The 17781-nt window shown below is 40.3% G+C and overlaps 1 protein-coding gene across 1 annotated transcript in view; it reads left to right on the top strand.

Annotated features, from left to right (window-relative positions):
• USH2A (usherin) overlaps window positions 1-17781 on the top strand; it is a 407070-nt gene that overhangs the window by 56821 nt on the left and 332468 nt on the right. The window contains exons 11-13 of the mRNA XM_054712927.1: window positions 5810-6005; window positions 9503-10144; window positions 16830-17013. Coding sequence (XP_054568902.1) covers window positions 5810-6005; window positions 9503-10144; window positions 16830-17013 — 1022 coding nt within the window. The remainder of the gene's footprint in view (window positions 1-5809; window positions 6006-9502; window positions 10145-16829; window positions 17014-17781) is intronic.

Below are 17781 nucleotides of genomic sequence, written 5' to 3' on the forward strand. Positions count from 1 at the left end.
CATGTAGTATTCCATGGAGTCCCCAAACAGTCCTAGTAGGAAAGTGTAATTATCCCCATTTTGTGGATGGAGAAATAGAGGTACCAAGAGAATAAGTAACTTCATCCTCTGTCACATGTCTTTTAAAAGGCAGATTCTGATTGGGCAAGTCTGGCGTAGGGACGGAGATTCTCCATTTGTAAGAGCGTTCAGGTGATGCCTTGCTGCTGGTCTATGGACCACTCTTTAACATGGAAGTTCCCGGAACACTGTCTATCAAAGATGTGCGGGTGAAAGAAGCTGGGTTGTGTGTGTGGGGAGAGGGGTAGTTGAGAGCCTGTCCCTATGCACACATGTGTACACCTGGTCCAAGTGGGCTCACTCTGTCCTGTCCTCTGAATCCCATCTTAAAATCAAATGCTTTTCTAAGTTTTCCACACCATCGAGCCTCTGTTAAATCATAGCAGAATTGTACACTAAATTAGAGGATCTAATTTAAGCCACTTTTTTAAAAAAATGGAAAGAAAAAACAATAAGGGGATCTGAGAGTTGGCTGAAAACGGGAAATATATATATAGTTGTAATTATATGAAAGAAAGAAGGATGGTTGATTGCAGTGCTCAATAAGACATCAATAGACTGCTGCAACAGAGCCGGAACCGAGAGAAAGGATTAGGAGACATTAAAAAATAGATTAATAAGGCAGGAGGCCCGGGCTGGAAATGAATGAGGTGAAATGGAAAGGCATCAACAAAGGAAGTATTTCCCGGTCTGACCCATGGAAGATGGAATAATAAGGAATAAGGACCCGACTCATGAAAATTGATTGTTCCGCCACAGTGATAATTTTCAAGAAAACACATTACAAAATGAGGGAGAATACACTTTCTCTGCATAATGTCCTATTTCCGGCAGTTCATCAATGCTTTTTCATCTGCTCAAAACTAAGTCTTTGTCATTAATTACTACAACGTGTCCAAAAGTCACCATGTGAATTTTCCAGAAAATATATTGTCTTACCTTTTGTGTTACCCAAATGTTATTGTGTACAAATTGATGTAATGCACAAGTTTCTATAGCCTATGAGGAGCTTGCTCCTGAATCATGTGATATATGGATATTGCCTGTGAGCATTAAGGTGGTGAAGGATATGAAAGGTGGGGAGTTTATAGCTTAAAGAAAGCTTTGAAGCCCTGGCTGGTTTGGCTCAGTGGATGAGTGTCAGCCTGTGGACTGGGGGGTCCTGGGTTTGATTCCTGTCAGGGGCACGTGCCTGGGTTGCAGGCTCTATCCCCAGTGCAGGGGCGTGCAGGAGGCAGCCAATCATTGGTTCTCTCTCATCATTGATGTTTTTCTCTCTCTCTCTCCCTCTCCCTTCCTCTCTGAAATCAGTAAAAATATATTAAAAATAAAAAAGAAAGACTTGAAGATTTGGGTGTAAGTCATGTGATCTCTCATTCAGAGACTTAAGGAGAGATGAGTAGTGACATTTCTCTTGCAACTGCTAAGCTGAGCAATACCTGATGGAGTGGCCCAGCTACAAGGGATAAGAACAAAGGTGCTGGGGTGTAAATTGGAAAAGAAGGGGAGAATGTGTCTGATCTTGATAGGAAGGTTCACACTGAACAGTTATCCGAGAGAGATGAGGTGTCTCCCCTAGATCCCCCCACTCATAATGGGGTGGAGCAGGAATTCAAAGCCCGAGGCCAACCTAAGGTTCGGGACCCTGGGTCTTCCTTAAGGCAGCTCCACAGCCCGTTGCTAAACTGGCTGTTTATGCCCACTGCTCAACGGTAGGAAGGCACATACCCGTTTGGTTTGGGAGCATTAGGCCCGGTCTGACTATAAATGCTTAGGAATAACAGTGTGCATGTCATCGAGTGTCCACATCATTTCTCGAAAGCGATGCAACTGTCAAATGAAGCTTAGGGTGATGCCGAGGCATTCCTGTGGCTCCCTGGGCACTTACCACACGCCAGGCGTCCAGCTCATTATCTCACACACACACTGACCAGTGAGTCAGGGTCTGTTTTAACAGCCTGGCTCATTTATTTTCCTTATCATCTCCGATGGACATCTTCCTCTCTTAAGGTTTGGAATTTATATTTTCACTGGTCCAGCAAACTGACTCTGTAGCGAGCAGCCATTCTACTCTGTAAGTTCACAGCAGCCTGAATCAGTTTTACCCAAATAAAACAAAATCAATATCGTTAAACCGAACGAGTTAACTCTTCCAAAAGCGTATTTCTACACAACATTAACTATAGACTTGGAAAATTCATTTATTCATGTTAGAAATATTTTTAAAATGCCGTTGTGAGATCCTTCATTTTGATAAAGTCCTACCATCATCTTGTTAATAAGCACTGTATTAATTTTGCAGCAAATTACAATAAGACCGCGCACTGTATGGCTGTGCCATTCAGCTGACATTTATGAAACGCTCTAATTTAACATGGTGACATCTATTACATGCATCTTTTACACGTTAGAGATAATAATCTCTGAGCGAAATAGACCTAAACCGGCCAAAAAAAAAAAAAAAAGGAGGGGGAGATGATGCAATATGAAATCATTCCCCTTTGAGAAGTAGCACTATAATTATTATAACCACTGCTGGGAACGGCACGTGTGGGGAACCTCTTTATACTCCTTCCGTCTTGAGCACCCAGAAGACTGAGAAAAAATGTGTTCCATTCCTACCATCGATTTGTTTGAGCGTGCCTCCGAACGTTACCCTTCGCACACCCCCTGGAGATCACGGTGGCAAGCTCGGACAGCCATTTCTGGGAGACGCCTTTTGAAAGGGGCGGGGGCCTGTAAAATCACACCGGCCTGACAAACGGCAGGCATTGTAGAACGGCAAAGACAAGACATCTCGGTTTTCCACCCAGTAGCCGCCTTTCTTCTCGGATGAATGTTTTCGACAGCTGAGCAAGATGATAAACAGCCATGTCCCAAAAACACTTAAATGGAAACAAGTATGGTGATGTACGTCATTCACCGGGCATTCTGCAACGCGTGGCATTTATATGTGGCAGAAACCACTGAAGATCCATTTATTTATTTTGCAAGTGGAATGAGTACCTGGCAAAGGCAGCCTGTTACATTAATGGGGACTTTTCTTCTCTGGAGAGGCAGAAGCTCAAGGAAAGGAATCAGTGTACGTATACCAAATAGACATAGTAATTCTCAGGGTCTGCATCCGAGGGCGGAGCAGGCTCCTGGCAGGGAGAATATACTGTGGATGGATGATAGGTAGATGATGGTGGTTGGATTGACAGGCAGATGATAGGCAGCCCTGTATATACGTTTCCTTAGAAGCACCAACAATGCTGCAAATGAAGAAGTATTTTATAAGTGCTCTTGTTAAAACCAGTTAATTTCTAGAATGTTCCTTCAGATGCTCAGTAGTGGAAATTCTCCACTATTGACTCAGTTCACAAGCTCTCTGTTTCTCATGCTCAGTGCTGGGTAAGGATGGTGGTGCAGGTGGAAGAAGTGGTGGGGGCTGGGAGGTATCGCTCAGTAACGTGACCTTACACGACTCAGGGTGCACGCCGTGCCATTGGACGTGATCCAGCATTTGTGGAGTGAAAGTGCGAATGAGCTTCTCAACAGAGGAGAATAGGAGTCTAAGCATTTCTATGGGAGAGAAGTCTGGAGTCGCCTCTGTGAAAGAAAAGAATATTCTCAAGAACCTACTCATCAATTACAAGATATTTTTGGACCTTGTTTGTATCTCTTTTCTGCTTAGACAAAACCCTCCAAATCAAATTCAATTTCCAGGGTAGGTTTCCTGTTCCTAATCTTTTGAGTTCAAGTTCTGACTTTGTTTGGCATCATCACTGTCACCTCCTTGGCTCTTGGTGAGTTCTGGGGAAGATGTAATCTATGGACCATCAGATGGTTTCTACCGCCTGCCAAATGAGTGCTTAGGAAGGCACGTAGTTCTGCTATTTTTCAAATGTTGCTTTAAATTACTTACAATTTTGTGTCTGTTACATAGAGAACCTCTGTGCTCACCTATTTATTGACCTTTAAATCATGCTTCATATTTTTTAAAAATATATTTTATTGATTTTTTACAGAGAGGAAGAGAGAGGGATAGAGAGTTAGAAACATTGATGAAAGAGAAACATCGATCAGCTGCCTCCTGCACACTCCCTACTGGGGATGTGCCCGCAACCAAGGTACATGCCCTTGACCGGAATCGAACCTGGGACCTTCAGTCTGCAGGCTGATGCTCTATCCACTGAGCCAAACCGGTTAGGGCATGCTTCTTATTTTTTAAACACAGAAGTGGTGTTTTCACACATACACACACAATGATCATGTATGGATTATTCCATGTCTTGATTTCACCCTGAAAGAATTCCATCTCTTAATGTGGAGGGCAGTGAAGAAAGCTGACTCGAATGAATCTGACTTTTTCCCGTTGCCACTGATAACCCCGCCAGCCTCATTGTATCAGTTGTCACACAGTTGACTGTGCATACTCGTCATGGCCACATGGCCTGGGACGGTAGACTTGTACAGGCTGGTCGGAAATGGAGAGGCCCTGAGTGTGATCACAAGGTAATCTATAGCCACCGCTAGCCAGCGTCAGTGCTATTCACAGAAATTCACGAAGTAATAACTGGACTGCTTGGCTGATTCTTCCATTTGCATCCAGCGTCCCACAGAGATAGACCACCGCCTTGACCTTCCTGGGGACTAGCTCTGGTCCCCTTGCTGTCCGATTAGCAGCTTATACCAAACAGAGCGATTGTAGCTTGGTGGTTATGAATGTGGATTTGGAAGTTACGCCACTTATAACTGTCTGGCCCCCAGTAAATAACATGATCTTTCTAAGGTTTGGTTTCTTCTCAGTAAAATAAGGAGTCAGGCATTTCATAAATGGTAACGTGACTAACACTCCTGCTGTTGTGGAGCTTACCTTGTAATGTGGCTTCTTCCTTCATTCTGTTCCCTGTTTTTCAAGTTGGAATTGTGTACGGATGTCTGATGAATCCCCGTTGGTTGTTCTAGTCTATAATGAAATGAGAAAACACCTCCAAACTGGACTTTACGCCCCCTTTTTTATGTATTTTCATTCTCAAATGAGCAGCCCAAAGAAGAAAAAATACCATTTTACCTGGCAGTACTCTAAAGCATATAACTTTTTCACATTTTTTTTACCACAATATAAATAATCTAAATGTACTTAATGTGATTAAGGCGTGCAACAAATGAACCATAAAAATGCTGAAATACCCCTAAAAGCAGGATTGTGTAAAAAAAAATGTTCCGTACAAAATGACGCTATTAACAAAGACCTTTCTTTTAAGGTTGTTGAAGGGATACTATTAGGAGAGCAAGATCTTTCCTTAAATTAAGCATCTTGTATGTGTAAAACAAGCTTAGATGAACGAGACAGCAAATGAGAGGAACGGAACAGAGAGATCGAGTTGTAAAGACTAAATTAACTGCTGTCTCTTCTCTATTTTGGTCTCCACATGACCGACCACATTTGGATTTCTTTATGTGGTGCTCAATGCGTAATTCCACGGTTCCCGCTTAGCCACCTACTACTGACTTCTACGGGGTTTATTTTCATCCGGTTCCATATATTCACCCTGTTGGGGCAGCCTATGTTTTTGTGTCAGTGGGGGGAAAAACACACACACACACACACACACACACACACACACACACACACACACACCTTCTTCTTGTCTGTCTAACATTTAAAAAACTTTTCTCCCTCCCTCCCCACCTTGTACCTAATGAGCAAATTATCTAAAAATAGATACGGTCATCATTCTACAAAACGTTGTATCTTCCCTAGATGGGAGGCCAGTGTGATTGTAAGCGACGCGCTTCTGGCAGAAGGTGCAATCAGTGCCAGGATGGATTCTTCAACCTGCACGAGCTGGATCCTGATGGCTGTAGTCCTTGCAACTGCAATACCTCGGGGACCGAGGATGGAGATATTACCTGTCACCCACATTCAGGCCAGTGCACGTGCAAAGCAAATGTTACTGGTATGTGTAATGCAGGCGTTTCAGTCACGTCTCTATTGCCATCTGGAATAAAATCCTCTATTTGATTTCTTAACAGAAGAGTAAAGCAAATCTCCTTGCACAAGGCAGGCTGGAAAAGAGGAAAAACACACAATCTGAAAGAAATTAACTGTCTAAAATGATCGAATTAATAATTCTATCAAACTTCCGCTGGAAGCTTCCTTTAATCAACCCTTTAGAAGTTTGTGGAGTCGGTAGCCGCTGTACTTCACATGGTCCCATACTAATAAGTCATAGAAAAATATAATTTGCTTACCGCATAGATGTTTCTTTCAGAAAATTAGCACTTTTTCAAAATGGTTTATACTTAATGAGTTCTAAGCAAATGATTTCCCTGCTAGTTTTCTTAATAGACCAAAATAAATGGATTTTTTTTTCAAAATATTCTGTGCTACAGGGTCCTTTGTGATAAATCTTTCCATATTTTCCTATTATATTTCTTTGAACTGTTCCTATGAAATGCAAAATAAGTCAACATAACTCCACAGATCATGTATATTGCTAGGGTTAGTTATAAAGGGCCACATAATTTTAATTTTGTAATTCAGTGCCAAGCTGATTATAATAAACAGCCACCTTCAGTGTTATTTATCATTTTTTTATACGAGACGTGCTTTTTTGTTTGTTACTCCCACAGGTATTTTTCAGAAATTAGATTTGATTATAGCAATTTATTACATCCAACATTTTTGAGGGGAACCACAGCCACATAAGGACAAAATTTATCAAGTGCCCAAAATGCGCTGTGTACATAATGCACTTTGAAATTTTGATATATGAGAATATTATGTGCGGAAAGTTTCCTGATGAAGTGAGTCTCATATTGTAACTGAACATGTCTCGGTTCGTATAGGAAGTTTAAAAAAGACCTTTGCCTTTCTATTGTCATTCAAGACTTCCATCGTTTTTCTAACATTGACCTGAACCTAAAATAATAAAATCATGCCTAACAGTCACACACACACACACACACACACACATACACGTGTGTATGCACATACATACCTACACACATACATATGAATATAGCATTCTGAATAATATTTTCATTTGTTATATAACACTAAAATGGATTCTTTATATAGATATACATATATTTTATTCAGCTAGATAAGCATTTCATTTTAATTTAATAAAAGAATATGGGCGTGTTCAATGGTATTACACTAGGCTTCTCTGGTTTAGGGAAATATTATATCAAAATTTTAAAGTAACTAGCCCTTATGCATTTCAAACATACAAAAACTAACTTCAGAGAAGCTAGATAACCAATTTGTACAGGGAAGCACACTTTGTGTAAATGTTACCTGGGATGCTGAAGGAATTCTAAGACCTTCAAATTCATCTCTATGGCATCTTCTGTTCTTTAATGTGAGATATATTTTAAATTCAAAATGTGAAAACGAAACTTAAAGAAAGGCCTTTAAAGACAATGAAATAGTCATTTCTCTATACAATGGTTAGATTCCAGAGCTTAAGGGAGAAAACAATCAAAACTTACTATTTACTTAGAATTTGTTATGGCCTCCCTATCATTTACCTATTTTACCAGATGATTTTCTGCAGGAAAATATAAATTTATAAATAAATATATAAATATATATGTGTGTGTGTGTGTGTGTGTGTGTGTGTATGTATGTATATATATATATATATATGTATTTGAAGGTGAAATCATCATTTTGATATTATTTCTAAAGTAATTTCTGCACATTCAGTATGTTTAATAAAAATATAAACTCCATATGCATAAATTTTTTTCTAAGGAGAATTAACAAGTAATCTTACTCAATTTACCTTGTTAATAATAAAAAAAACACACACACAAAAAAACACAAAAAATACAAGTGTGTGTTGTATATGCTTCGGAAAGCAAACTGTTAGAGTTAACAAAACTGTTAAATCTTACTAATGATTCTATCACCAGTAAAATACATTAGCACCAATAATTTTATTAAAGTAGGTCATTCATCTAGAATAAAAAGGGAGAAGAATGTGAATTAAATGCCAAGTGTGCTAACTCGCCTGTACTTGTTAACACCGAATGTGATGCCCTGTAGGCCTTCCCAAGTATCGTTAGGAATAGATTACCTGTCAGGAATATGTATGGCATATTCAAATAAGCACTGCGCATATTTTTAAAACTGATATGATATGAATCCATGTAGACCAATTTTAATAGTTCAAAATGAGTCATAATTCTTGTTAACAATACAGTTATTTTTAAAATTTGCAGCAATAGTGGCCCTTTTTTATTTTCCTTATTGAAATTAAATGATATGCCTTAGGTGAGTCATTCATCACTGTTAAAGAACTTGCCTTCCATTGGAGTTCTTGAATTTTTATTCATACATATACATATATATTATGCATCTCCTTCCCGCTTAGGAAATGCTTTTCTACATATGAGTTCCTGAGTGTGTTTTTGACTGTTATTTTAGTACTAATTTTTTTTATTGCTACTAAAGCTTAAAATAAATGTTTCAATTGATTCAGCCCCACAGAGTCTGTTATTTAAATTCATGGATAGGTGAAAGCTATCTAAAGAAAGTGTTTTGCAAACCAGTGTTTACTATTTAACAATGTTTTTATTATTTTGCCGTGTAATAGTCTTTTTAAAAGTAACCTAAGTTGTCAGAGATTTAAGTATAGTCGCTAAAACGTTTTTCCCCTGTTTGTGAAATGTATATACGTACTCCTTTAAATAGGACTAATCTAAACAGAATTTATTTAGTGTTTAAAGAGGTATGTTCTGAATCATACAATATGACAAGCAATGTGATTGCTTTATGAGCCAAGGAGAGCATAATTTATTTTAATTGAAAGTGATAAAATATATAGGAGCGTATAAAAGCATTGAAATAAAAATTGCTCTGGATACGTTTTATTTATATTAATTATCAAAATGTGTGATATTTAGGAGTAAGTATGTATATCCTGTTATCACCAAAATAGTTATCAGCTTAACATTTTTAGGGGGTTCTGATTTCTAGGAAAATAACTATGCTGTTCTTCTGTATGGCTTTGAAAATGAGTTTCCCCTTCTTTTGTACATTTTAAATGAGCATGCTTTGTTAAGATAAAATAAGTAAAATTAATAATTTCACCATAGCTTTTAGTTTTAAAATAATAGTTTTAATATTCTTTCAAGAGAGGAGTTCTGGTATGTGTAATAGAGTGACATTTCCATTGAGCATTTCTTTTTGCATTAAGCAATATGCAAGTAAAAGTTAATAAAGCACCATACAAAATCAAAGTTGCATCATCACCAGATTACGTATCGCCATCATGTTTGGAGTCCATGACTAGCCCTGCATGGCATTACTTGCGAGAAATCGGCCAACGTTTGTGTGTGCATGCAATGTCAGCATTACCATTGCTTGGCCGTCAGCTACCTTGAAAGCATGCTAGCATCATTTTCACATTTTCCTCTCTTTTAAAACAAATTCCATCTCTAGGGCTCCGATGCGATCGTTGCCGTCTTGGATTTAAATTCCTCCCGAGTTTCCGTGATGGTGGATGTGAGCCCTGCCGGTGTAACCCCTTCGGCTCCGTGAGCAAACTCTGCGACCCTCTGTCGGGGCAGTGTGAGTGCAGGGCGGACGCCAGAGGCCTCCGGTGCGACACGTGCAGAGAGCACTTCTACGGGCTGGACGTCACTGGCTGCAAGGCCTGCGGCTGCGACCCCGCGGGGTCCCTGCCTGGGACGGTCTGTGACGCTGGGACAGGGCAGTGCCATTGCAAGCCCAGCGTTGGCGGGAGACAGTGTGATGGATGTTTGGAGGGATCCTTCTACCTCCAACAGAATAACTCTTTCCTCTGCCTGCCCTGTGACTGTGATAAGACGGGGACAGTAAATGGCTCTCTGCTGTGTGACAAATCAACAGGACAGTGTCCGTGCAAACCAGGAGTCACGGGTCTCCGCTGCAGCCAGTGCGGGCCGCACAGGTACAATCTGACCGCGGGCGACAGCCAGGGCTGCGGGACGTGTGAGTGCGACTCCTCGGGGACGTTCCCCGGGACCATGTGCGACCCAGGTAGTGGCCAGTGCCGGTGTTTGCCTAATCGTCAGGGAAGAAGGTGTGACCAGTGCCAACCAGGTAAGAGGGGATTGTGCTACCTTATCAGGGCGCCATGACGTTTCTTGCTTTATTCCATATTGGGCGATTCCTCTTTGTTACTCCGTTGAAGCTTCTAAAAATTTAACCCACAGCGTCAGTGTTGAGTTTATATCTTTATGCAGCACAGATACAAGTGCTCAGTCTACTCAAGATCGTGTGGCATGTTTGTCTGACCCTTTAGATCAGTGGTTCTCAACCTTCTAATGCCGCGACCCTTTAATACAGTTCCTCATGATGTGGTGACCCCCAACCATAAAATTATTTTCGTTGCTACTTCATAACTGTAATTTTGCTACTGTTAATGACTCGTAATGTAAATATCTGTGTTTTCCGATGGTCTTAGGAACCGCTAGCAGACCGAAAATAATTTATGGTTGGGGGTCACCACAACATGAGGAACTGTATTAAAGGGTTGAGGCATTAAAAAAGTTGAGAACCACTGCAGATGAATGCCAGCCAATGACATTTCAGAAATGAGACTTACTTGTATTTAATTTCTCAACTTGAACTAAGGAGAGTGGAAAGGAGGGAGGGAAGAGAGGAGAGAGACAGAGAAAGAGAGAAACATCAATGTAAGAGAGAGACATGGATTGATTGCAAGGGCCGACACTAACCTCTGAGTATACTGGCCCAAGCAATCTCTCTGTTCTTGTTTTTGTTTTGTTTTGTTTCTGGTCCTGCATTCTTATAGCTTCAGAAAGTATGTTGAATTTATCTCTTACTGTTAAATTTACATTGACAAATAGAACACCCTTATCTTGAAGTATCTTTGTCATAAGCAGGCGCTTCAAGGAGCCAGCTCTGCGGTAGGCACACTAAAATGCACGGCTGGAATCTTTCATTCTGTGTCTTTAAACACATCGGAGAGACCAGTCACTTACTATGGGGGGCCGGGAGGGGGGTGTGAACTGGCCAGGCTGAGGACTCCTGCCTGCCTCTTTCATCCGTAATTGTAAATATTACTGGCTGCACATAGATTCCTGTCCCACTTTCTTAAAAAACATTATTAAAGAAGGTGTATGTAATGAAGCCTCATGTATTATTCACCTAACCTTACGGGGATGTACAAGGAAGAGGCTTAATTCAACTAAAATTTATAGGCAATTTGTTAAAGCAGCAGCGCGCATTAGAAGGTACATTAGAGCCCCATTGGTTTTAATATGCCATTCAATAACTTGAGCAGAGGTTAAAAATGCTGCTTAACCTCCATTAAGTATTTTAAAAATGCTTTAATTTAAAATTATTTGGAGTGTGTGTACATATATGAATGTACACATCCCCACGCTAATAAATACTGCACTAAGGATGTGTTCCCGGCGCGCGTTGCCGTGCCGGGTGACCTGGTAGCGTGCAGCTGCAGGCACTTAGTCAGAGGCCAGGCCTGGGAAGCCGGGAAGGATGGCACCCGCCGTGACCCGCCCGTGTCCTTGGGAACCAGAGGCAGCGAGGGTTTGCCGAGGCCTCTGCAGCTTCGGAATAAAATAAAGGCTAATTTATAATGGAAACAGCTCCACATGACACGTTTTGTGCTAATAGGACCGTTCCTCATGCTTTGCTCCGGTGTTTACTTTTGCTTTTGTTTTATGATTCTTTATGATTCATACAGACTATTAGAAAGGAACGCCTGCCCTAGCCGGTTTGGCTCAGTGGTTAGAGCATCGGCCTGCGGACCATCTCAGGTTTTAAGGGGTCACAGGTATCCATCCATCCGTCTACCCATCCATCCATTCAGCCTTCCATCCATTTCACTCACATATTCTTGTTTTTTTACAATCTTTTGGATACATTACACTGTACCAGGGAGGATGCTGTATGCTGATGTAAGATATACAGTCATAAATACATTAAACTTAGGGTTGTATAAAGGTCTGTGGTTTAGTAGGGGAAACTGACTTGTAAGTAAATACAACAGTGTGATTACTACAATATTAGAAATGTACAATATAAAGAACTAGAAAAGGAAAAAGACTGATTAATTCTTTAAGGATGGGGAATATGGAGAGCTTAGACAAGGAAGTGATTTCTGAGCCGAGTTTTATAGCAAAGAGAGGTTGGGAAGATACTCAAGGAGAGTACAGCTGAACAGGAAGAAGAAAGGGGAGCAGAGCATTCAGAAAGCATACTTAAACTAATTGAAAAGGAGGTTAGAGAAATCTTTTCAATAAGAGAAATTATACCTTGTAATGAATGATATGAACATATATTTATGCATTTATTGATGTTTGGTCAAATCTATGAGTAATTTTTTAGCATTGTTATTTTCTTAAATGTTTTTATTTTTTTAGAGGGAGAGGAAGGGAGAGGGAGAGATAGAAACATCAATGATGAGAGAGAATCATTGATCAACTGCCTCCTGCACACCTACTACTGGGGATGGAGCCCACAACCAGGGCATGTGCCCTGACCAGGAATTGAACCTTGACCTCTTGGTTCCTAGGTCGACACCCAACCATTGGGCCAGATTAGCGTTATTTTTATATAAAACTACCAAATGAAAGAAAATTATTACTGCCTTAATGTGAAGATTAGCATCATCTGCACTACTTTATTCTGAAAATATTGATTTGTAAAACCGTTTCTAAGTTGCTCTTTTGTTACCTGACAGAGGGGAGCCACAAATCCCTCCTAGACTCTTCCCTTAATATTGTGTCCATTCTCTGGCTTACACTGAGAGTCGTTACTTCTAAATGGCTTATAATTAGTGCTTATCCTGGGCTCTGCCCTCCTTTTTGGAATAAGGCCTAGAGGTTAAACTTGTTTTCTTTCTCCCATTTTAAGACCTCGGTAAAGCCTAGTTGTTCATGGTCCTCGGGAGGAACATTGCCTGGAAATGGGCTCTTCTTTTATGCCCAAGACAGGTACTGTGTTGTGCAAATAACCACGACAGGAGATAATACCGGCTGCCTGGCTAATAACTTTGAACTCTAAGCATTCTGTAAACCTTCTCCAAGATAAAGCAACGGGATTTTATGATCCGGGTGACTTTTTTGCTTTAGCTGCAAAACACATTGTCTCCCACAGGAGACTAGTCTTGCTTGGGACCAGGGGTTAGCTGAAATGAAACGGGGGGGCGATAATAACCTCGAGCGGGCTGATTTGTGCCATAGACATGTAAGCTCGCAGCACTACACAAGGTATAAGGGCATGGCATTGGCCTAACGACTGGGCTTCGTGTTAAGTATGCGGCACAAAATCATTCTTGGAAAGAAATCTCAAAGAGATCAGTGAAAACGACACAGACACAAAGATGGGGAACATAAAGTGGAGCTAATGGAGGGAGATCAGAAATGCATTGAGTTCAAGGCGAGACATTAAGGTCACTTATCTTTGAGCTGCACCCAGGAGTTGAAGCGTGGGGAGGAGGGAAGGGGAAATGGTGTTTTCTACAGTGGGAAGTCATAAAGGGAAAGGCAATGGTCTGTTCAGGTAAGGCAAGAGGTGATCATTGGACAGGAAGGTACCTGAGTCATCCTAATTAGAACCGCTTAAAATTAGGACAACTGAAATACTGGTGGGATTAGCCTCTATAATCATGCTCCTGAGAGGAGGAGGGGAATTAGCCCCCCACAATTCCAATGTAATCTTTTCCTTGAAGCTCTACCTCTAGGTTGCAGCCCCCCGAGGTGTTTTAATACCTTTGTTTGTTCTCCTCTGCGTGCTATCTCTGTTTTTTCCTATTTTTTCGTTGTTCTTTATTCTCCAAAACGTGGACATCCCAATCTTCTGCACCAAAATGGACCCTCCTGGTCCTTACAGAGTTACCTCATAAATCATTTCTTGTAAAAATTATCCTTAATCGTTCTAGAATTCTCTGTGGCTCAAAGCTATTGCAGTAAGTCTAAGTTAATTCTGCTTCTAAGTATCTCTGCTAATGTGCAATTTATCCAAATTGGAGAGCTGTTAGTACATTCATGATGCTATCGTCATGGATTTAAGGACCTAGGTACCTTCACAGGAAGAAAAGTACCCAGAATCACAGCCCCAGTGATCTTGAATCCAAAATCAAAGTCTCCCAAATTTGTGACTTTGGTCACATGATAAATCAGATGCGAGTATACACGTTAATTGGCATGGCCATTTGTTTTTTCTGGAAAAATGCATATGTATAAAGAGAATTGCTGTCAGTGGATGCAAAGAAGCAAATGACATAGTCTAGTTGTAAATTACAATAAAAGTGACAGTATTTGTTCTTTCCAACTGAATGGCACAGATTTGGAGCTTCATTTTTCATTCTCCTTGAGCTCCATCTTTTCTATTTTACTATTCCTGAAGCTTTGTAAGAGAGACTGTGCAGGGACTGGAAGATAAGCCCATTGGTGATGGCTGTGAAAGAATGGCTTGTTTTCAGCAAAAGCCTTAAATGAGTCTTGCAGTGTTGCAATTACCTTTTGTTCCTCCCTCAAGAATAGGTGACACAGTATGGATTTACTCAGTGCGCATGCTCTTTCTCTCTTTCGGGATCACTGATATTTTATACCTTTAAATTCGTGACCACGACAATTGTACAATTCCTTTTCATTTGCCAGAACTTTATTCATTAGACTCCCTCTGAAATCCCTCCCCCAATTTTTTTCATTAAAATTTCTTAACATTATGCATGTGTGTATATGTGTATGTTCATATGTACATATGCATATACATGCAGAAACACACATGTCAACACCAAGAATGGTTTCTCTTTCATTTGCCTACTCCATCATTCAAATTCCCATATCCCTTTTAATTTTATAACTGTGGACTTCCACCTTTTCTAGGTCCAGGAAATTTGAAGTAACTTTGACAATATTTGTGAATGCTATTTTTCTTTCTTTTTGCTATGATAAAAATGGGTGCATGCTTAATTTAAATTATGTGGGTTTAAAAATATAGTACTTGTGGGAATCGATGCCTGTTTTAATAATTGGGTATATTTTTTTGCCTACTTTGTGACCAACACTCTACTGGATGCTGGGGAGACAGTGATGAGCTAATCCATTGTGATTCCTGCCTTTATGGAGAAAACAGTCTGGGGGAAATCCTATATAACAAAAGGCTAATATGCAAATAGACCAAACGAGGGAACAACCGGTTGCTATGATGTGCATTGACCACCAGGGAGCAGGTGCTTAACGCAGTTGGGCATCCCCCAAGGGCTCCTGGACTGCGAGAGGCTCAGGCCGGGCTAAGGCCTCCCCCCCGCTCCCAGTGCAGAATTTTGTGCACTGGGCCCCTAGTGAGATTATAATTTTCATTTATAATTTCCAAAGGAAATAAGTAGGATGCTGTGAAGCTGTGACAGGCATGCCTAAGCTGGCCTAGCTTAGGTTTCTCAAGGAAGTCACAAGACCTGTTTTGTGAGGAATGAGCTAAACAGAAAAGGGGGTCAAAGTCATTTCAGCAGACAGAACCCCCTGGAAAAGGCTGTGAGGTATCAAGAGAAGAAGGAAGTGTGGAGCAGACTGAGCTAGTGATGAGCAGCGAACTGAAGCTGGAGAGAGAGGTGGGACCTGGATGGAGGAATAAAGGGCGTGTTAGGGATTTTGGTATTTTATTCCTAAAGAAATAGAAAGTCATTAAATTATTTTAAATAGAGGAATGAGATGTTGAAATTATACTTGGAAAAAGGCTGTTCTGGCTACAATATGAAGAATAGACTGAGGGGGACAGGAAAGATATCATTGGTTGAGGTAACTCAAGCTGAGATGCCGGGTTTGAATCTGGATTCCGCTGTTTGTCCATCATTTTAGAAAAGTTTGTTAATCTTTCTAACCTCCAGTTTTATAAGTTATATATCAGGTATAATAATAATAATGCCTGAATTACTAGCATTGCTGAGAGAACCAATTGAGGTCATGAATATGAAGCTCTTACCATAGCCTCTGGGATACAGTGTTAAGTATGAAAAACTTGGTGGTGACTTGAACTAGGGAGGTGACAGCAGGGATGGAGAGGAGAGTAAAATGCTTAGAAGACAATACCCATTGACTTAGTCATTAGCTACACGAAGCCAGGGGAAGTGAAGGATGCAAGTTAGTTGCCAGTTTTAACAAAAAATACATTATTTCAGGTATTTTAAACTACTTTTATTTCTGACACTGTTACAGTGTCCCCATTTCCCCTCACTTTGCCCACCTCCATCCAGCCCCTGTTCCCTCTGGCCTTCACCCCACTGTTGTCTGTGTCTGTGGATTATGCATACATGTTCTTTGGCTAATCTATTCACCTTCTTTCATGAATTTCAGGTAATTTTTAAATATAAGCAAATATCAGATAGAACATACTTTTACTAAAAAAGTCATTAGAAATTCAAATTTAACCGGTGTCTTGTATTCTATTGGCTCTCCTAGCAAGGATGTTTCAGGGTTCTAGGTTGAGTATCTGAAGAGATGGTGATGCCATTTGTTAAAATGAAGAGGTTAAAGGAAGGTCATGAAGTAGGTTTTCAGTGCACTGAGTTTTAGGTGCCTGGGTACAAAGATAGCAGGTACAATGCCAATCATTGACTCGGCCTCGCTTTGGTGCTAATTGACACAAGAGCTAAGCACAGCTATAAGCACATTTGTATTGGGAATTCATTTAGTGCCCCTACAGAGTGTTCTGCGTTTTGATGTAATCAAAATGTTACCGTTTAAAGAAACGACTGGCTAGGAAGCATATATAAACTATCTTCACTTTTTTATTCCAGGTTTTTATATCTCTCCGGGCAATGCCTCTGGCTGCCTGCCCTGTTCCTGCCGCACAGCTGGGGCAGCTCATCACATCTGTAACAGCCGAACTGGCCAGTGCGTTTGCCAAGATGCTTCCACCACTGGGCTAAGTTGTGACCGTTGTAGGGACCTTTACTTTGGATTTGATCCTCAGACTGGCAGGTAAATATTGATGAGAATTAATAATTAAATCTTTTTTATTTAATTATATGTACAATGACTTCCTTTATAACCAACAGTGACTTTGTTTGGCAGTATCTTTTGTAAAATGCAGTGTTTTCTGTCCTGCTTAGTTGGTTGATACATTTTTGACTCTTTGATGCCTGCGTTTATTAGACATAATGGTAATTCTTCAATATTTTCTAGAGTTCCAATATATAGGTTGTCATTCATTGATAGATATACCCAGTATTAGGGCCTGGGGATATTTAACCTGATAAAATTATTTTCCCTTAAAGAACTTAACAATTTGAATGTGGAGAAAGACAGGTGAAGAAATATCCCTAGAAGAAAACACACACACACACACACACACACACACACACACACACAACACAACACACACACACAATATAAGGGCTAGAATAGGTAACATGTATATCTGTATCTTGTTTTATGTGGCCCCCGACTTTATTGCTTATTTATTAATTTACTGCACCCATTTATGTTGCCCTTGCCTTTCTAATTTAGATTGAAAGACTGGCAGATAAGGAACTTATCTTTATATTCAGTGATATGATTCCCTCTCCCCCGCCCCCCCGTGGTAAAGTACATTCTGAAAATAAATTAATCAGTTTTCAAAGTTACACTGTCTTTAATGTTCTTCCCATTTCCTGTATATCTGTGGGCATTTACTTTCATGCATCTGTGGTCATTGCTGTATTTGTGAAGATGAGCTGGAATGCTAATTCCATGAGGGTTTCTTTTTCT

This window comes from Eptesicus fuscus, chromosome 24 (assembly GCF_027574615.1).
Source record: "Eptesicus fuscus isolate TK198812 chromosome 24, DD_ASM_mEF_20220401, whole genome shotgun sequence".
Lineage (NCBI taxonomy): Eukaryota > Metazoa > Chordata > Mammalia > Chiroptera > Vespertilionidae > Eptesicus > Eptesicus fuscus.